This window comes from Piliocolobus tephrosceles, chromosome X, assembly GCF_002776525.5.
Source record: "Piliocolobus tephrosceles isolate RC106 chromosome X, ASM277652v3, whole genome shotgun sequence".
NCBI classification, from domain to species: Eukaryota; Metazoa; Chordata; class Mammalia; order Primates; family Cercopithecidae; genus Piliocolobus; species Piliocolobus tephrosceles.
The window spans coordinates 94,558,667-94,581,116 of NC_045455.1; the positions used below are offsets into that span (position 1 = coordinate 94,558,667).

Consider the following 22,450-nt stretch of genomic DNA (forward strand, 5'->3'; position numbering starts at 1 on the left):
TGCAAGATAATTCTTTTGTTTACTTAATTTCATAATTGGCTGAGTATCTTGATATAAGTAGCTAACTTTGTTATACAATTTTAATATCTAGAAAGATTATAGGTGAAAGGGGCCTAAAGTGGTCCTTATGTGTCTTTTCTATAATATTTTCTTCCTTAGGTTCTTTTCAATTTGGCCAGTCAGTATTCAGTTAATGAAATGTATGCCGAAGCACTTAACACATATCAAGTTATAGTGAAAAATAAGATGTTTAGCAATGCAGGTAGGTGTACATAATCAGTTTTTCCAGTAGATGTAATTATTTCATAGCATTAATTTATGTCTCCTCATATGCTTCCTTAAAATGAAATGATCTGTGCTCTCAGCAAATCAGTATTTATGATAGGGGTATCCTGCTTAAACATGCTATTTGTATAAAAATCCTTACAGATGAAGAAATATAGTTAATATGAGGTATACTGCCTAATATTAAACAAACAAATGTATCCTGTTATCACAAGTAGAATGAGCCATGGCATCCTCATAGAATGTGCTTTTCCTTATATAAATTTATCCCCAAGAGATTATAGTTTATATTTAGCATTTATATTGTGTAATTTTTTGGTACCAGTATTAATGTTTATCAGAATGTCATTTCCTTTAATATTATTAAAATGTATGTGGCATTCTTGAGTCTAACTTTTAAATGTCTTTAAGTTCCATATTTTCTTAGACGAATACACAATAATGTAAAGCACAATAATGTAAATCAGTTGTTTTCTAGCCATAGTTTCAGGAATCTGTCTTAAGTTTCATTTCTTCACAGGATATAAGTTTGAAGGGTATAACTGTTTTAAAGTTAGAATTTTAGATAATGTCTGAGACTTCATAACTGAGAAATGCTTCAGAGAATATGAATTAAAAGTCATCTAAAATATCAGAAAGAGTGGAAAAATGAGAATATTATACATTCATTAAATTTTTTTAAATTAGGAATATTGAAAATGAATATGGGAAATATCTATTTAAAGCAAAGAAATTATTCCAAAGCCATTAAATTCTACCGAATGGCATTAGACCAAGTTCCAAGTGTCAATAAGCAAATGAGGTAAGTTTATAACAGTAGATAATAATTGCAAAATATAAGTGTTTTTCTAAAACAAGATAACTCTTCTGACCTGTTTTCAGTGGGTTGAACATTTTGAAGTGTTTGTACGTGAGATTTGTATGTGTAGTATTTTGATCTATTCCCTTCTTACTACTTGTACACATTTTTGTAATGACAAGTTAAAGGTTAAAGCATTGCATGTGATCATATGAAATAAAACTAAGCTAAGTGACCAATAAAGGGGTGAACCCTGAAGGCCATTACTACCCTTATATAACTTAATGCGGACACAAAATCATAAGAGCAGTCCTCCAGAACGTATCAAACATATCAATACAAGGCTAGAAATTAAGCCCCCCTTACGTTCTTGCTGTAGCTTGAGAATGAAATTGTGAGAGAAAAGGATTACTTATCAGTCTTAGAAGAGGGGGAAGCGGGGATATTTTCTATTCTTATGATATTCTGGAGGAGAAACAGCAAGTTCTCTTATGGTCTAGAGATAACTGTGGGGACATAGGAAGTTTCCAGGATATTTACTGATCATAATTTCCCCTAGGCATGGTACAGTTTCTCTGTGAAAGTTAATTTATTTGCAATACCACGTTTTACGATAATTTGTTTTTGAATTTTACATAATATCTCATTATCATTAGCAAATATTATCTAATTTACAGAACACCATGCCCTTTAAGTACTTTTAAGCCAGGTGAGACCAGGGATTCGAGCATTTTAGAAAAAAAATAGTATTGAGTAACATATATTAAGTGCTTCATAATCAACAATCAAGACAATGGGTACTATAATAATTCAGTGGAAGAAATAATTATTGAGAACAAGAATGGTCAAGAAAGGCTTTATGAAGGAGACATACTTGATATTGGCTATTTAGGAGGAGAGAAGGGATAACATCTGAGAAAAAGGCCAGGAAGTAATAGTCTTTATGATCTGATCAGAGAATTATGAATAAACTAATTGAGTTGAAATAGAGGGATTATATTGAAGAGTGTTTAGAAATAAGGTGGGATCACATCCGTTAGAATGGCTCCAATCAAAGAAACAATAACAAGTTTTGGTGAATATTTAGAGAAATTAGAAACCTAATTCACTGGAGATGTCAAATGGTACTACTTTGACATCTACTTCGGAAAATAGGCAGTTAGCTAAAAAAGTTAAACACAAATTTACCATGTGACCAGCAATTCTGCTTTTAGGTACATACCCAAGAGAAATGAAAATATAGATTGTCACAAAGGCTTTTACACAAACGTTCATAACAAAATTATTCCTAACAGCCAAAAAGTAGAAACAAGACAAATGTCTACTGAGTAGGTAATGTATAAATAAAATACGGTGTGTATTCATACTATGAAATGCTGTTTGACAAAAAAAGGAATGAAGTACTGATACATGCTACAAAATGGAAGAATCTCAGAAAATTATGCCAAGTGAAAGAAGCAAGACAAAATATCACGAATTGTATGACTCCATTTATATACAGTGTCTAGAAGAGACAGAGAGACAGAAAATAGACTAATGGGCCGGGCACGGTGCCTCATGCCTATAATCCTATCACTTTGGGAAGCTGAGGTGAGCGAATCACCTGAGGTAGGGAGTTCCAGACCGGCCTGACCGATATGATGAAACCCCGTCTCTAGTAAAAATACAAAAATTAGCTGTGCATGGTGGCATGTGCCTGTAATCCCAGCTACTCAGGAGGCTGAGGTGGGAGAATTGCTTGAACCCAGGATTCGGAGGTTTCAGTGAGCAGAGATCATACCACTGCATTCCAGCCTGAGTGACACAGGGAGACCTTGTCTTTAAAAAAAAAAAAAAAAAAGACGAATGGTTACCTAGGGCTGGGGATAAGAATGGGGAATGACTGTTAATGGGCACAGGTTTTATATTTAGGGTAATGGAAACAAATTAAAATAGAGATGTGGTTATAGTTCCACAACTATATAAATACAGCAATAATTATAATTATTGAATCATATACTTAAAATGAGTGAACTTTATGTTATGTATATAAAGCTTTTATCAGTAATGGTTTAACAAAACAAAAAAGAAGTAAAGTGGGAGAGGAAAAAAGAAAGCTCTTTGTGGAATGACTTGAATGCCTACTAAAGAGTTAAAAATTTTAAAGCTAATCCATGTCTTTTTCTTTTAGGATTAAAATAATGCAGAACATTGGAGTTACATTTATTCAGGCTGGTCAGTATTCGGATGCTATTAATTCATATGAGCACATAATGAGCATGGCACCAAATCTGAAGGCAGGCTACAACCTCACTATCTGTTATTTTGCTGTTGGAGACCGAGAAAAAATGAAGAAAGCATTCCAAAAGTTGATTGCTGTTCCATTAGAAATTGATGAAGATAAATATATTTCACCAAGCGTGAGTAGGAAAAAGACATTTCTGTAGCCACTTTCCAGTTATCTGTGCTTTTCTGTTTTCAGAATGAGAAAGCTGGAATAGATGACTTCTTGGGTTTCTCCCAGGCCTGTACCAATGCGTTTTATTATTGATGTATTTCATGTGTTATTTAAATTGGGTTGAGAATGAGACTCTATTGAAATGGGGTAGAGATTATGGTTAAAACAGACTGTACAATTTTAGTTTAAAAAATCATTAAAAAAGAAGATTCCATGTCATGCATTAAGCATATCTTTTTTTTTTTTTTTTTTTTTTTTTTAGAAAGAGAGCCTGCCTTCCAGGCTGGAGTGCAGTGGCGCCATCTCAGTTCACTGCAATCTCTGCCTCCCAGGCTCCAGCAATTCTCATGCCTCAGCCTCCTGAGTAGCTGGGATTACAGGCATGTGCCGCCATGCCTGGCTAAGTTTTTTATTTTTAGTAGAGAAGGGGTTTTGCCATGTTGCCCAGGCTGGTCTAGAACTCCTGGCTTCATGTGATCCACCTGCCTCCACTTCCCAAAGTGCTAGGATTACAGGTGTGAGGCCGGCCAAGGGTAATATCTTGACCAAGAAACCTCCAAATCCTTATTTCACCTATTAAGAGCCATTCTGGAGCAGAGGGAACCTCAACCATGTACTAAATATATCAAGAGTGAAGGCCGGGCGTGGTGGCTCACGCCTGTAATCCCAGCACTTTGGGAGGCTGACGTGGACAGATTGTGAGATCAGTAGTTCGAGACCAGCCTGACCAACATGGTGAAACCCTGTCTCTACTGAAAATATAAAAATTAGCTGGATGCGGTGGCAGGAGCCTGTAATCTCAGCTACTTGGGAGGCTGAGGCAGAAGAATTGCTTGAACTTGGGAGGTGGAGGTTGCAGTGAGCCGAGATTGTGCCACTACACTCCAGCCTTGGTGACAAGAGCAAAACTCCATCTCAAAAAAAAAAAAAGATGATAAGGGTAGTGTAGCAAGTTGCTAAAGAGTATAGGCTCTGAAGCCAGGTGCCTTGGCTCTACTACTCAGCTCTTACTCTCCCTGTGCCTCAGTTCTTCTATATATGTAATGGGACTAACTATTATAACCTATCTTATAGGGTTAGGGTGAGGATTATAGGTGAGGATTAAATGAGTTAATGCATGTGAAATGCTTAAAATAGTAGCTGGCGGCTGGGCACAGTGGTGCATACCTGTAATCCCAGCACTTTGGGAGGCCGAGGTGGGAGGATTGCTTGAGCCTGGGAGTTCAAGACCAGCCTGTGCAACATGGCGAAACTCTACAAAAAAATATGAAGATTAGCCGAGCTTGATGTTGCACTCCTGTAGTCCCAGCTACTTGGGAGGCTGTGGTGGGAGGATCACCTGAGCCTGCGGAGGTCAAGGCTGCAGTGAGCTGTGATCACACCCCTGCACACTAGCTTGGGTGACAGAGTAAGACCTTGTCTCAAAAAAATAAAACATTAGCCAGCCATGGTGGTGTGCACCTGTAGTCCCAGCTACTCTGGAGGCTGAGGTGGGAGGTTCATCTAAGCCCAGGGAGGTCAAGGGTTGTGATCACAACACTGTCCTCCAGCCTAGATGACAGAATGAGACCTTGTCTCAAAAGTAAAATAACAAATAAAAAAATAAAAACTTAGCCAGGCGTGGTGGCGCATGTCTATAGTCCCCCCTACTTGAGAAGCTGAGTGGGAAGATGGCTTGAGCTAGGCTCAGGTTGAGGCTGCAGTGACCCATGGTCGTGCCACAGTGTTCCATTCTGGGCAACAGAGCAAGGCTGTCTCAAAACAAAACTAACCAAACAAAAACATGGAGCACATAGAAGACAGTTAGGTGCTGGGCAAATGTTAATTATTATATATTATTTTCATATTGAGAGAAAATGTATGTGGTAGAAATCATCTGTGTTTTTAATGGGGAGTAGAGCTATGGATCATACTAAGTAATTGATGATTAAAGCATTTATATTTGAGTTTAGAAGAAGTATTACATATTTGTCCTAACAACCACAGCTTCTGTGTACTTGGTCCTAGTCTTTCCATCCTGATCCTTTTATCAGCTTCTTAGACTCTAGGTTAGTTCGATGGGGAATGTGATTGGTAATCAGAAATATGAAAAAAGAAAGTTCTAATTTACATAAGGGAAAATAGAAGGATTAATTTACTCTCTATTTTTTAAAACTAATTAATGGGGAGGCTTATTGGAAGTTCAAGTTCTTGGCTGGACATGGTGGCTTATGCCTATAATCCCAATACTTTGAAAGGCTGAGGTGAGCAGATCGCTCGAGCCCAGGAATTGAAGACCAGCCTGGGCAAAATGGGGAAACCCCATCTCTACAAAAAATACAAAAGTTAGCCAGGCATCATGGCATGCCCCTGTAGTCCCAGCTACTTGGGAGGCTGAGGTGGGAGGATCACCTGAGCCCAGGGAGGTGAAGACTGCGTTGAGCCATGATCATGCCACTGCACTCCAGCCTGGGCAATAGAGTGAGGCTGTATCTCAAAACAAAACAAAACAAAAATTAAGTTCTTGCTGTTTACTTCTGAATTATTCTTTTTTTCTTTCATTTTATTTTACCAGGATGATCCTCATACTAACTTAGTAACTGAAGCTATAAAAAACGATCACCTCAGGCAAATGGAATGTGAAAGGTAATATTTTAAACTTAATAATGTAGTTATTAATTACATTATTTAAAATATTTAATGTTTTGTATTAAGATACTTAATATTTGAAACTTAAAATGATTTAGTTTTAATTTTTATAAACGGGTTGAATGTGCATACTATTTCTTACAGAACTTGTTATATTCAATATATTTCTTGAATAGTGCTATTATTTCATTTTTGTACTTACTGGTTCTCTTTTCTCATTCAGAGTAATCAGTGCTCGTGCTAATCTCATTCAATCTGTTATTCTGTCAGTTGTTTCCCTCTGCATTTGGTACATTATTAGAGATTTGTTTATCTTACCTTTATTTCAAAAATGATGTCTTTATGTTTTTTTATCCTGCCTCACAATTAAGTATTAGCTCTCATAGACAAAATTCTATTTATTTTGTTTCTTCCTTCCTCTAATATGGTACTACAACCTGTTTCTACTTACAACACTTCTGACACCAGATGTGTGGTTTTTCTCACACCAACAACCAATTATCCAACTCCCTGGACACCAAGGGCTTAGTCCCACAATACTGCTCCCTGTTCCTAACTACAGATGCCAGTTGTGAGCCTGGGCCTTCTGAACTCCTGACTGACCTGCTGTGAATGGAGGGCTCCCACTACCCCCTCCTCAGGGTCAGTAGTTTTCTAGAAGAGCTCACGAAACTCAGGAAAATACTTTATTTATACTTACCACTTTATTACAAAGGATACAACTCAGAGACAATCAAATGGAAGAAGTGCATAGGGCAGAATATGGGGGAAGTAGTGCAGAGCTTCTATGCACTGTCTGGGTGCACCACCCTTCCAGCACCTCCGTGTGTTCATCAACCTGGAAACTCTCTGAACTGTGTCATTTAGGGTTTTTATGGAGATTTCATGATGTAGGTAGGCATGACTGGTTTTTATCATTGGCCATTGGTGATTGAACTCAGTGTGCAGCCTTTCTCCCTTCCCTGGAGATTGGGGGGTGGAATTAAAAGTACAGCTGGGGTGGTGTCAGAAAAGGCCAAGTGGGGAGCTAAGACTTTAACCCCTAAAGGCTGTTCCATTCCTCTGATGTCAGTGGATGACATGTGGGGAGCCTGGAATTCCATCCCTTTCCAGCAGTACTGATGCACCCCCGAATCCTTTCTCCTTGGGTCGTGTCAGAGGAGGCTTAATGGAGCGTCAGGGCTTTAACTGTCACCCAGTTGTAGCAAAGCCCTCCCATCATGATGTTAGTAGGATGAACTATTTGGGAAGCAAGAACTCCCATCCTGCCCAACAGATACAAGGACCCCCCTGCCTTTTCTGGGTGTTAACGGAAGCCATGTGGCAGGGGCTGGATTTCCACCTTCACCTGGCAGTGGCAAGGTGGAGTGTCTCCTTCCTCTGCTGGAGTAGTATCCAGAAAGCCAGCTAAAACAGAATACTTAAGATCCAGGGTCTCATAATTCAGAAATGTCCAAGTGTTCATTAAGAATCATTGTTGGCTGGGCACGGTGGCTCACGCCTGTAGTCCCAGCACTTTGGGAGGCTGAGCCAGGTAGATCACCTGAGGTCAAAAGTTTGAGACCAACCTGACCAATATGGTGAAACCCCGTCTCTACTAAAAATATAAAAATTATCCAGGCATGGTGGCATGTGCATGTAGTCCCAGCTACTCGGGAGGCTGGGACAGGAGAATTGCTTGAACCCAGGAGGCGGAGGTTGCAGTGAGCGCCGAGATAGCGCCACTACACTCCAGGCTGGGTGACAGAGCAGGACTCTGTCTCAATAAATAAATAAATAAATAAATAAATAAATAAATAAATAAGATTGTTTGAATAGCCCTATAAATCTTAAGGATATCTAATGATAATTTTAAAACTCTGAAGAAAGAAACCTATCTCTAGGCCCAGATGGGTTTTACTGGAGAATTCTATTAAGAATTTATATCAGGGGCGGGAAGGGGTGGCCACTTGGGCAGGATGGCATGGCTGCAGTGGGCGCGGGCCCCAGTGCAGGGGGTCCAGGTGTAAAGAGCAGCGGTGGGGGCGCTCAAGGGCGCACCGGTGGGGCACTGTGCCTGCTGTGGTACGTGCTGAGCACGGGCAGCAGCGTGGTCAACAAGGTGATCTTGAGCACCTTCCAGTTCCCGGTGACCATGTCCTTGTGCCACATCCTGGCACTGTACGTGGGGCTCCTGCTGCTGCTGCGCGCCTGGCGCGTGCCCCCCACACCACCCATCTCAGACCCCCGGCCCAGTCTGCATCCGTTGCCCGGCCCGCTGCTGCCGCTGCGCATCTACCCACACCGTGTGCTGCCACTCGCCTTCAGCAAGTACTTCGCGTCCCTGTCAGTAGTGCACGTCAGCTTCTGAAAGGTGCCCATGCACACACCATCAAGGCCACCATGCCCATTTGGGTGGTCCTCATGTTCCAGATCATTATAAAGGAGAAGCAGAGCACCAAGGCGTACTTGTCACTCATCCCCATCAGCAGCAGCATCCTGATGGCCACGGTCACCAAGTTGTCTTTGGACATGTGGGGAGGCTGCCATGCTGTGCTTCTTGTTTCAGAACATTTTCTCCAAAAAGATCTTGAGAGATTTGCAGATCCACCATCACCCGCTGCTCAACATCCTGGGCTGCCACACTGTCTTTTTTATGATCCCCACCTGGGTTCTGGTGGCCCTCTCGGCTTTCCTGGTCAGCAGCGTCTTGACTTACGTCTCCCAGTGGCCCTGGATGCTTCTGCTTCTGGTTGTCAGCGGCTTCTATAACTTTGCCCAAAATGTCATTGCCTTCAGCATCCTCAGCCTCATCAGCCCCCTGAGCTATTCGGTTGTCAGTGCCACCAAGAGAATCATGGTCATCACAGTGACCCTGATCATGCTGCCCAACCCAGTCACCAGCACCAACATCCTGGGCATGATGGCCGCCATCCTCGGGGTCTCCCTCTACAACAAGACCAAGTAAGATGCAAACCAGCAAGTCAGGAAGCACCTCCTGCTGGCACCACAGTGGACCTCAGCAGCAAGGAGCATCACCGGAGCCCACTGGAGAAGCCCCACCAACAGCCTCCTCTTCCCCCAGCACAGGGACTATCATGGCTACAAGAACATCTTAACAGACCATTTCCAGTACAGCTGGCAGAGCCACCCAAACTCGAAGTTGGAACCGCTGTGACTTGTAGAATTCAGAGGACAGGAGCAGACTGTTCTGCAACTCCTTCCCCCGCCCCCACAGCAGTTTCAGAAACTTCTGTCATCCGTGAATGTACAGCCCAGCTGAGGGAATGGTGCATAACTCTCCATCAGAAGCACTGAGGTTCCTGGCCCCCCATGAGCTGCAGGAGGATGCGTTGCCTGCAGCTCAGATGGCTGTGGGCTCTGGGCAAACCTAAACAGAGACTGGTGTCTGATGCTCTTTCTTCCTGGAGACTGTCATCTGAGAGCTGGGTCCCTGCCGAGATCTTGGCCACATTGTACCTTTCCATGTGGAATTACTCCCCAAACGGTGTATCTCAAAACACTTGTGTCTGCATTCCAGATAACATTCAGGACCCTGTCTGGAACTCTGGGATCGCTGTGCCTGTAGACCATGGGCTGGCAGTGGGGGTGACCGGGGCGGTGCTTGAGAACGTCAGACTGGCTACTTTAATTCCCCAGCTCAGGTGTGCATAGGACCAACAGGGTCTCTGAGCAGACAAGGAGCCTGTGAAAATCATTCAAAAACATCCCCAGCCACAGAGATGGATCCGGTTTCCCAGTCATCCCCTTAATGGTTCGCAAGTTCCTGGCAAACGTTCCAAAGCGAAAAGCGATTGCAATTAGCATCCAATTCCTGCAGCCTGGTGCTCTGCCCTGCACATCAGAGTTGGCGTCCACCTGGATCCAGAGGGAGGGGAAACTGCTCTCTCTCCTCTGCCTCCGCTTCTCTTAGGGTAACACGAAGCATCTTCGAGAAATCATATTCAGTATTTCAAGCTCTATTTCTATAGCACTTATCTTTTGAGAGGAGTCTGCACCTCTTCTGCAATGACTTGGTAGATTGTTTGGTAGGGAGAGCTTGATTTTCTGAGGATCTTACATTTTTCTAGGGAATATTTTGTAGTTGTGTGTGTGTTTCTATGCCTCGATCCCCATTACCCTGTGCATTAGGACTGGCTTATGGGTCGAAAACTGTTTTATTTCTAAATGTTTAAAAACAAAGTTCCCACTGGTGATGCCTGTGCGACACATTTTGGTATTTAGTAGGAAACAATGAAGTGTTCCGAAGCTTCGAGAGAAACTTCAAAATGGACACAATTGCTGAAAACAGAATGAATCATGAACATTATCTCAATATTTTGCATAATAGACAAGACCATGGCGTTTTTGTTCCCTGACCTGTTTTTGTGTTTTTGTTAGTATCTGAATCATGTTCTGGGTAAGGGAAGAAGGAGCGAACACTGCACTAGGATTTGGTTTGCCAAATCAGATTCTTTGGTCAAGAGTCAGTTTAGGGCTGGGTGCAGTGGGTCACCCCTGTAATCCCAGCACTTTGGGAGGCTGAGGCAGGTGGATCACTAGAGACCAGCCTGGCCAATGTGGTGAACTCTGTCTCTCCTAAAAAGATGCAAAAAGGCCGGGCGCGGTGGCTCAAGCCTGTAATCCCAGCACTTTGGGAGGCCGAGACGGGCAGATCATGAGGTCAGGAGATCGAGACCATCCTGGCTAACATGGTAAAACCCCGTTTCTACTAAAAACTACAAAAAACTAGCCGGGCGAGGTGGCGGCGCCTGTAGTCCCAGCTACCCAGGAGGCTGAGGCAGGAGAATGGCGTGAACCTGGGAGGCGGAGCTTGTAGTTAGCTGAGATCCGGCCACAGCACTCCAGCCTGGGTGACAGAGCGAGACTCTGTCTCAAAAAAAAAAAAAAAAAAAAAAAAAGATGCAAAAATTAGCCAGGCATGGTAGCACATGCCTGTAGTCCCAGCTACTTGGGAGGCTGAGGCAGGAGAATTACTTGAGCCCAGGAGGTGGAGGTTGCAGTGAGCCAAGATCATGCCACTACACTCCAGCCTGGCCAACAGAGTGAGACTCTGTCTCAAAAACAAACAAACAAACAGAAAAAAAAAAGAAAAAAATAAACAAAGAACCAGTCTGGGTTTTGGCAGAAATCACATCAGGAATATTACAAGACCCCAGTAGGTAACCCTGAGTGGTCAGATGTAAGCTGTGGTCTCAGTCTTTTATGGCTTCATGAAAGGACTGTGCCCTCAGGGAGGGGACCACGGCTTGGCTTGTGGGGTCTTGGGTGATGGCTGCCATCTTTCTTCATCATCACACCCAGCTTTTGGCTGGCACTTGGGGGGAGACAGCAGCAGATGAGAGGTTCACCCTTTATCGCCCAGCGAGCAAGATGTTGCCCTGTTCAGAGAGGAAATAACATTGCTTATGCTTGACTGCTGTTTTTTTGTGTTCATTTGTTTGCTTTTCGTTCGATTGGAATTCTGTATTTAAGATGTTAAGTTGTGTCAGCTTACATTTGGAACACTCCTGGAGAGGTGACTGGCCCCCACCCTGCTTGGCAGTGGGTTTCCGCATCACCGGCTTCAGAAGCGTCCGTGTTCACTAGTCTGTTGTTTGCTTGCTTTGTGAATACTTTGGTCCCAAGCTGAGACAATTGCTGTGTAAAACGGGAAGAGTCAATCCTGAAGGGTATTATTTTTCAGAAGAATTTGCCGTGTGCCTTCACCGAAGGCAGTCAAGTCTGCAATTGGATTTTTCTCACTGGGGAATGACAGGAAATGGGGATAATTTTGCACTGTGGATATATTACAGGAGTTGTCTATACAATTATAGTACCTGCTTCTTTGAACATGTCATTGAACTCCAAAATGAATTCGACCTCCATTCAGGTTTAATGAGATGTCTGATGTTGCCGGAAAAAAAAAAAAAGGAATTAACCTCAGTTCTACATAATCTCTTTCAGAACCTGTTTTCCTTTATAAAGGTAGAAGTACCCTACTACCAAAATCAGCCAATACCAAGAAAAAAAAAAAAGATAGATAAATACAGATTAATATCATGTGAATATATGAATACAGACTCAAAAGCAAATTGAAATATTAACAAAATATTTTTAAAAATTATGCATCTGGACCAAATGGGATTTGTCCCAGGAATGTGAAATTGGTTTAACATGTAAAAATCAATTAATATTATACAGGTGGCCAAGTGTGGTGGCTCTTGCCTGTAATCCTAACACTTTGTGGTGCCGAGGTGGGTGGATCACTTGATCTCAGGAGTTTGAGACCAGCCTGGGAAACATGGTGAAACCCTGGCTCTACTAAAAATAACAAAAACTGAGGTGGAGGATCACCTGAACCTGGAGAGGTTGAGTCTGCAGTGAGCGGTGATCATGCCACTGCACACCAGCCTGGGCGACAGAGTGAGACCCTATCTCAAATAATAATAATAATAATAATATAGGATATCAGTAGAATGAAGGATGAAAACTACACAACCCTCTCAGTAGAAACCAGAAACATTTTTTCACAAAATTCAAAGCGTTTTCAAGATTAAAAACAAAAAGTCCAACAAGAAACAAGTAGAAAGGAAGTTCCTCAATTTGATAAAGTACATCTATGACACACCCACGGCTAGCATCATACTTAATGGAAAGAGACTAAATGCTAGCCTGGGCAACATGGCGAAACTCTGTCTCTACAAAAAATACAAAAATTAGCCAGGCGTGGTGATGTGCACTGTAGTCCCAGTTATTTGGGAGAATTGCTTGAGCCTGGGAGGTGGAGGTTGCAGTGAGCCAAAGTTGTGCCACTGCACCCCAGCCTGGGAGACAGAGCATGACCCAGTCTCAAAAAAAAAGACTGAATGCTTTGCATCAGAAACAAGATAGGGATATCCAACTTTTACCAGTTTTTTGTTTTGTTTTATTTTGTTTTCTGAGATGGAATCTTGCTCTGTCGCCCAGGCTGGAGTGCAGTAGTGCAATCTCAGCTCACTGCAACCTCCGCTTCCTGGGTTCAAGCGATTCCTCTGCCTCAGCCTCCTGAGTAGCTGGGACTACAGGCACCCGCCACCATGCCGGGCTAATTTTTGTATTTTTAGTAGAGACAGGGTTTCACCATGTTGGCCAGGCTGGTCTTGAACTCCTGACCTCAGGTGATACACCCACCTTGGCCTTCCAAAGTGTGGGATCACAGGCATGAGCCACCACACCCAGCCTGCTTTCACCAGTTCTGTTCATCATTGAACTGGAAGATTCTATCTTTGGCAGTTTTCAAAACAAATAAAAGTGGAGTTAAAGACATCCAGATTAGAAAGGAACAGTTAAAGCCATCTTTTTTCAGATGACATGATCTTGTATATAGAAAATCCTAAGGAATCAACTTAAAATCTGTTAGAATAAATGAGTTCGGTGAGGTTGTAGAGTAAAAAAAATCAATATACAAAAATCAATAGTGTAGTGCAGAAATATATTAATATCTTCTCAGCCTTTTGGCTAAGATCAAGTGTAGTATTTGCATATCTCACGCTTCCACTATCCAAGGACAATCTGTTAAATGAATTTTTGGAGCAGGGAGATTGAATAGGACCTTGCTCCATCTGCTCTATGCATTGAGCTGCTAGTGCAGTAACTCCAGGAACTGTGCACCCCCTCAGGAAAAAAAGAAGAAATATACTATATACTACCAATGAATTATCCCAAAAATGAAATTAACAATTACATTTATAATTGCATAAAAATTATTAGGAATAAATTTAATGAAAGAAATGCAAAACCTAAACTCTGAAAACCATAAAACATGGAAAGAATATAAAGACACTAAATAAAATCTGTCATATTTTTATGGACAGGCACTTAATGTTGTTAAAATGGCAGTGCTCCCAAATTAATATACAGATTCACTGCCACCCTTGTCAAAATTCCAGCAACATTTTTACAGAAAGTGACAAATTGATCCTAAAACTCATATGGAAATGGAAGGGAACCAGAATAGCCCAAACAGTGTTGAAAAAGAAAAGCAAAGTTGGGACTCAAACTAGAAAGCAACACTGATAAAGACACTGTGAAGACAGAGGTATAAATGAACGAAATGGAATTGAGAAACAAGGAAAAAACTCTTACATTTACAACCAACAGAGGTGCCAGGAAAATTTAAGAGAAGAAAAGAGAGTCTTTTCAACAAGTGGTGCTGGGAAAACTGGATATTCTCTTGCAAAAGAATGAAATTGTACGTCTTTTTCACACCATACACAAAAATTACCTTAAAATGAACTATAGACCTAAATGTAAGAGCTAAAACTATAAAATTGTTAGAAAAAAAAGAGAAATATCATTGACTGTGGGTTAAGCAAAGGTTTTGTAGATATGGCACCAAAAACACAAGTGACATAAGAAAAAAATAGGTACACTGGACGTTATCAAAATTAAAAACTTACATACTTCAGAGGACGCTATCCAGAGAGTGAAAAGACGACCCACTGAATGGGAGAAAATATTTATGGATGATATATCTGAGAGGGGACTTATTTCTAGATTATATAGGTAATGTCCAACTCATAATAAAAAGGCCAGTAGCCCGATTAAAAATGTGCAAAAGATATGAATAGATATTTCTTCAAAATAGATACACAGATGTCCAATACACACATGAAAAGATGCTGAACTTCAGTAATTGGTAGGGAAATGCAGCTGAAAACGCAGTGAGATACTACTTCACACCTACTAGTATGCTATAATAAAAAAGAAAATAACAAGTATTGGCGAGAGTGTGGAGAAACTGGAACTCTTAAATGCTGATGGTGGGAGTATAAAATGGTGCTTTGTAAAACAGCCTAGAAGTGCCCCAAAAGGTTAGCACAGACTTACCATATAACCCAGCAATTTTACTTCTAGATATTTACCCAAAAGTAATTAGAGTATATATATGTCCACATGACAACTTGTATACAGATTTTCATAGTGATATTATTCATAATATCAAAAAATAGAAATAATCCAAATGTGCAACAATTAATGAATGTATAAATAATACATGATCTGTCCATAATATGGAATGTTATTCAGCCGTATAAAGGAATGAAGTACTGATACATGCCATTAGGTTGGTGCAAAAGTAATTGCGGTGTTTCCCATTTAATGCAATTACTTTGCACCAACCAATACAATACGGATGAACCTTGAAAATATGATAAATGAAAGAAGCCAGTCACAAAAAGACCACATGTTTTGTGATTCTGTTTATATGAAAGGTACAAATGAGGCAAATCTATAAAGACAGAAAGTAGATTAGTGGTTGCCAGGGGCTGGATAGGCACAGGGAAGTCTCTGCTAATGGACGCTGTGTTTCTTTTTGGGATGATGAAAATGTTTCAAAAGCGACTGTGGTGCTTGTTGCACAAATCTGTGAATATACCTAAACCATTGCATTGTAGACTTTATATTGGGCAAGCTGTATGGTATATGAGTTATATCCCTATCAAGCTGTTTTTTAAAAATTCAGAAATATGTTTTTAAAATTACACGCCATGACCAAGTAGGATTAATTCCAGGGCTGCAAGGTTGCTTCGTTATTTTTAATTCAACGTAATGCACCATACTAACAAACTAAGGAAAAACCACGGTTCAGTAATACTGAGAAAGCTCTCTTATTTCTTATGTTTTTATGATGAGTGAGTGTTGAATTTTGTCAAATGCTTTTTCTGTAACAGTTGACATATAACATGGATATTACTCAGCAACAAAAAGGAATGAACTATTGATACATGCAACAATTTAGATAGATCTGAAGGGAAGTGTACTGTGTGAAAATAGCCAATTCCAGAAGATTATATATAATCTTATTCTTTATATATAACACTTAAAATGATAAAATTGTAGAACTGGAGATCAGATTAGTGGTTGTTACAAGATGAAGAAGGGGTGGGAGTTGGAGGGAAACAAAGGAATGGAAATAGAGTGGAAATATTCTGTGTCTTGACTGTATCAACAGTAATCTTGTGATATTTGAAAGATGTTACTGTTGGAGGAAACTGGGTAAAGGGTACATGGAATCTCCATTATTTTTTACAAATGCATGTGAATCTACAGTTGTCTCAAAGTTCAAAAGAAAGAATAACAAGATGAATGTTTAATGACTTGGAAAGATTATTTTGTTTGTTTGTTTGTTTTGAGATGGAGTCTGGCTCTGTCGCCCAGGCTGGAGTGCAGTGGCCCAATCTCGGCTCACTGCAAGCTCCGCATCCCGGGTTCACGCCATTCTCCTGCCTCAGCCTCTGGAGTAGCTGGGACTACAGGCGCCTGCCAACATGCCTGGATAATTTTTTGTATTGTTGGTAGAGACAGGATTTCACCATGCTAGCCAGGATGGTCTCGATCTCCTGACCTTGTGATCCACCTGCCTTGGCGTCCCAAAGTGCTGGGATTACGAGCATGAGCCACTGTGCCCCACCTGGAAAGATTATTTCTGTATTAATATAACATGGTATAAGGAACAAGTTATAAAATAGTATATACATTTTGAGTCCATTTTAAAAACCACTACTTATATATAAATTCGAGAAGAAATGACTAAGAGAACTTTTACCCACCACTATAAATTGGTATATCCACTTTGAAAAGCACTTGGGGATTTTCCAGTAACCTTGACGATACACATTTTATATATGTACATGTGCATGTATATACACACACATAGATACAGCTACACATATATACACACCAAAGCAACAAGTAGTAATTCAGTTTTACTCTTTACACAATTTCTTCAGTGGTAATTTCACTGTTTACTTTCCTGTCTGCAGTGTAGGCTATGTAAGTTCCGCTGCAAGGCCTTGTGTTTCTCCAGTATCTTTTCAGTTTGTCAGATGACATCATAAAGCAGAAAAAGAAAAGAAATGAACACCGTTGACCCAGCAGGCAATCATGGCTTGCTAATCACGTTTCCTAGTCATGGTTTTAAACCTGAATCGTAAATAGATTTCTATGGTAGCTGTCCATTTGTTTAGTAGGCTTTTGTGATATGTTAGTTTGGATAGATAATGTTTACACTTAAATTTTAGGAAATAAATCCAAACTATTTTATACTGTATCTCTAAATACAACTTTTTGGTTTATTTGATATAGGAAAGCCATGGCAGAAAAATACATTATGACATCTGCAAAACTCATTGCTCCTGTAATTGAAACATCTTTTGCTGCAGGTTATGATTGGTAAGAGAGAAAGTCTGTAATACTGCATGGATATGGTTGTTTTCATAATTTATACTTTTAAATTTAAATTAATATTGTCATTAGAAAAATGAATATAAATGTTGATTCATATTTATCAAGCAGATAATATTATATGTTAAGATTAATATAAGCTATTTTAAAGTTCCTAATAAGATATTTTTCTTATTACTCATGTTATTTTGTAAATAAAGTAGTTATATACCACATTTCAGTCAATAATGGACCACACATATAACAGTGGTCTGGTAAGATAGGAAGCTGAAAAATTCCTATCACCTAGTGACATTGTAGCTGTCTCGAAATTGTAGCACAATGCATTATTCACTTGTTTGTGGTGATGCTGATATAAACAAACCTGCTGCCAGTTGTAGAAAAGTGTGCAGTAATAGCCTAGGCCTTCACATTCACTCAGAGTTTATTTTGTGACTCATCCAAGGCAACTTCCATTCCTGGAAGCTCCATTCATGGTAAGCACCCTATACAGGCATGACATTTTAAAAATCTTTATACCATATTTTAATTGTACCTTTTCTATGTTCAGTTAGATTTAGATATACAAATACTTACCATTGTGTTATATTTGCTTGTAGTATTCAATATAGTAACATGCTGTGGAGGGTTGTAGTCTAGGAGCCGTAGGCTATACTGTATAGCCTCGGTGTGTTGTTGGCCGTGCCACATAGGTTTGTGTAAGTACACCCTATGATATTTCCACAGCGATGAAATTGCCTGATGACACAGTTCTCAGAACATATCCCCATCATCAAGTGATGCCTTACTGTACAGTAAATACATAAACCAGTAACATAATCGTTTATTATCAAGTATTATGTACTGTACATAATTGTATGTACTGTGCTTTCATAAGACTGACACAGTGCGGTAGATTTGTTTACACCAACATCACCACAAACACATGAGTTATGATGCAGTGTTACAGCACCTAGGATGTAATTTGGCAATAGGAATTTTTCAGCGCCATTATTGTATGGGACCACTGTTGTCTATGTGGTTGGTCCTGGACCAAAGCATTTTTTTTTTTTTTTGAGACGGAGTCTTGTTCTGTCACCCAGGCTGGAGTGCTGTAGCACAATTTCCACTCACTGCAACCTCTGCCTCCCGGGTTCATGCCGTTCTCCCGCCTCAGCCTCCCGAGTAGCTGGGACTACAGGCACCCACCACCATGCCCAGCTAATTTTTTGTATTTTTAGTAGAGACGGGGTTTTACCATGTTAGCCAGGATGGTCTCGATCTCCTGACCTCGTGATCCGCCAGCCTTGGCCTCCCAAAGTGCTGGGATTCCAGGCATGAGCCACCACACCCGGCCAGATCAAAACTTTCTTATGTAGCATATGATTGTTGTTCATTGGAATTGTCCTGGTCACTTGGTAAAAGTGCAGATAATCTGGCTCCCTACATCTTTCTCTGTAGATCTGAGTCAGGGTTCTGAGGTCTGGAGTGAGTATTTGCATTTGCGTCAAGCCTCCCCAAGTGATTCTGATACCTACTATACTGTAACTCTTTACCGGTGTTATGACTGCATATTAAAATCGGGGAATTTTCAATAGTCCTAACACACAGGCTGCACCGTAGACTAGTTGAATCAGAATTTCTGGGTGTTGGGACAGAGGGATCAGTATTTATAAAGCCTCCTAGGGAGTTCTGTGATATAAATCCCACATACAGAACTATTGCTCTATACTATGCAAATAGTTCTTGAATGCCACTGACTGAAGAACTCATTAAAAATAGATATTCGATTGGTCTTAAATGGGATAGAGCATCTATATTTTTTAATGTTGTCCAGGTAACTCTTATGTGTAATGGAAATTACACATAATTCCACAGTTTTACTGAAAAACAGAAGAGAAAACTTAGTCCTGCAATTACTTGCAATTTTTACTATGAATTCTTCTGGCATTCTTACTGTATTTCTGTTAACTTATTTGTATACGATTACATTATTTTTAACCTTTTTTCTGGATTTGTTTATGTTTGTTAAATATAAACATACAAAAAATTATCCAAAATGGTAACTCAGCTCAATGATACATCACAAAACAAACAAACATTTAACCATTGCATACCCTAGTAAGTAAAATTTAAAGAATAGAACATTGTTAGCACCTTGCAAAATGCCAATCCTAATACTGGCTACCCAACTCTGAAGAGTGACTGATGTCCCTGAAGAGTGACTTTGATGATAATCACTTACTTGCTTTTCTTCATACTTTAACCACTAAGCAGGCATCCATAATTTAGTTTTGCCAGGTTTTAAAAGCATTATATAAATGGATCGTACTGTACATATTCTTCTGCATATGACTTCTTTTACTCTATGTTTGTAAGTGTTGTCCATGTCCTCGCATGTAGCTGTGGTTTGTTCATTTTCATTGCTATCTAGTAGTTCATGGTATTAATATGTAAAAATGCATCCATTTCAATGTGACTGGGCATTGTGATTTGCAGTTTGTACCTGTTGTAAATGCTCCTATCAGTATTATGGTACAATTGTGCATGTCTCTTGGTGGGTGGTGCCTACATTTCTGTTCGACGTATACCTATGCGTGAAATGGCTTGGTCCTAGCGTGTGTATATGTCCAGCTTTGATACCGCTAAACAGTTTTCCAAAGTTCCTATACTTGTTTACACCCCCACCAAGAGTGCATGAAAATTCGAATAGTTTACAAATGCTTGGTGTATTTTGTATTTTTTCATTTTAGCCAGCCATACTGGTGGCATCTCATTGTAGTTTTAATTTGCATTTCACTGACAGCTGATTTTGTATGTGTATTTGCCATATGAATATTATTTTTTGAGAAGTTCCTGTTCAAGACTTTTGCCCTTGTTTGTATTTCTTTGGTTAGTTCTTTTTGTGTCCTTTTAAGACAACTTTTGCATACCCCAACTTCATGAAAATATTTTCTTATGTTTTCTTCTAGAGGTTTTACTTTTCACATTTAGATATAGGATCTCTATGGAATTGATTTTTGTGTGTAGTATGAAGTAAGGTCAAGATTTTTTTTTTCTTTTCTCTCTCTTTCTTTTCTGTAATAGGGCTATCCAGTTAACCCAGCATCATTTATGGAAAATAGTTTACTTTTTCCACTGCACTGTAATGTCACCTTTGACATATACCAAGTGACTATACATTAGTCTGTTTGTAGACTCTCTATTCAATCCCTTTGGTCCATTTCTCTACTCTTGCAGTCAAACCACATTGCTTACATTTCTATAGTTTATAGTAACACTTGATATCTGGAGTGCTATGATCTGCATATTTGTGTTCCCCCAAAATTCATATGTTGAAATCCTAACCCCCAAGGTGATAGTATTAGGAGGTCGTCCCTTTCGAGGTGATTAGGACATGAAGGTAGGACGCTTTATTTTTATTTTTTGAGACGGAGTCTTACTCTGTCGCCAGGCTGGAGTGCAGTGGCGCGATCTTGGCTCACTACAACCTCCACCTCCCGGGTTCAAGCAATTCCCCTGCCTCAGCCTCCTGAGTAGCTGGGACTACAGGCGCACACCACCATTCCTCGCTGATTTTTTGTATTTTAATAGAGATGGGGTTTCACCATGTTAGCCAGGATAGCCTCAATCTCCTGACCTCGTGATCCGCCTGCCTCAGCCTTCCAAAGTGCTGGGATTACAGGTGTGAGCCATCATACCCAGCTGGTAGGATACTTTTTGAACGGGATTAGTGCCCTTGTAAAAAGAGACCCTGGAGAGCTAGCTAGCCCCTACTGTTATGTGAGGACACAGCAAAAAGACAGCATTCTGTGAACCAGGAAGTGGGCCCTCACCAGACACCCACCCTGCTGGCGTCTAGTTCTTGGACTTCTCAGTCTTCATAACTGTGAAAAATAAATGTCTGTTGTTTGGGCTACCTGGTTTATGGTTTGGTTTTTTTATTTGTTTGTTTGTTTTTTAGACAGAGTCTTGCTCTGTCACCCAGGCTAGAGTGCAGTGGCGCAATCTCGGCTCACTGCAACCTCCACCTCCCTAGTTTCAAGAAATTCTCGTACCTTAGCCTCCCACGTATCCGGGACTAAAGGCACAGTGCCACCACATGTGGCTAAGTTTGTATTTTTAGTAGAGACAGGATTTAGCCATATTGGCCAGCCTGGTCCCAAACTTCTGGCCTCAAGTGATCTGCCCACCTCAGCCTCCCAAACTGCTGGGATTACAGGTGTGAGCCACTGCACCCGGCTGAGTTTATGGTATTTCATTATAGCAGCCTGCACACACTACAGCAGTCAGTATAAGTTCTCCAGCCTTGTTGCTGAGGATTACCTTGAGTATTCTTGGTTTTTCTCATTTCCACATAGATTTTAAAACCAACTTGTCAATTTTCCAAAAACCTGCTGAGATTAAAACAAAAAAGACTTTTTTAAAAAAGTAAAAAATCAAAAGACTTTTTTTTTTTAGAGCAGTTTTAGTTTCTTAGCATAATTGAGCAGAATGTACAGAGTTTCCATATACTTTCCCCACTTCCTACCCAGAGCCTCCCTCACCAGTATGCTATTCCAGTGTGGTACATTTGTTATAATCAGTGTGATGTCAGATCTTCCATTTTCCTATCTATAAAATAAAAATAATCCTTTTAGGGTCGTTGTGAGGGTTAAACGTATTAAAGCTTGTAAAGCAATTAGCACTGCCCTGATACAGAGTAAACGGCAAATGTTTTGTGCTTTCATAAACAGATCTGTTTAAGTTGGCACACAAATTAAATATATTCTACAAGTTCTGTAGAATTTTTCTCACCATGAGAGCATTTAAGATGGAAAAATATATGGAAACTGTCATCTGTTACAAATTGAAATTGTTACAATAGTTAATTCAAAAATGAGAATGTAGATATCAATCCAATTTTTACTTAAATTGGTTAGAAATTAAAATAGGCTAATGATAAATTGGGTAAGAAAAGTAATTAAGAACTGAAGACTTCAGTAACTTGAAACCTGTGTTGGAGCAAATCAAGTGCTTACCTTTACAGAGTACTAGGGACCCTTTAAAAAATCTTTGAAAAGCCACATTTAAGAAAACCAACAGCATCAATATACTACAATGAAATCAAGTAAGCT

At 40.2% G+C, this 22,450-nt stretch overlaps 1 protein-coding gene and 2 pseudogenes across 6 annotated transcripts in view; all 3 read left to right on the top strand.

Moving 5' to 3' along the window:
* Positions 1–22,450, top strand: part of IFT88 (intraflagellar transport 88) — a 129,357-nt gene that overhangs the window by 32,942 nt on the left and 73,965 nt on the right. For all 6 annotated transcript variants that reach the window (XR_002726048.2, XM_023190630.3, XM_023190633.2 and 3 more), the window contains 5 exons: positions 160–262; positions 973–1,087; positions 3,255–3,483; positions 6,076–6,146; positions 17,256–17,342. Coding sequence is in view for 5 of the 6 variants with exons in the window: in XM_023190630.3 (XP_023046398.1) it covers positions 160–262; positions 973–1,087; positions 3,255–3,483; positions 6,076–6,146; positions 17,256–17,342 (605 nt within the window). In the remaining variant the exon portion in view is untranslated. The remainder of the gene's footprint in view (positions 1–159; positions 263–972; positions 1,088–3,254; positions 3,484–6,075; positions 6,147–17,255; positions 17,343–22,450) is intronic.
* Positions 8,178–10,507, top strand: LOC111525298 (annotated as a pseudogene).
* LOC111525322 lies at positions 13,609–13,786 on the top strand (annotated as a pseudogene).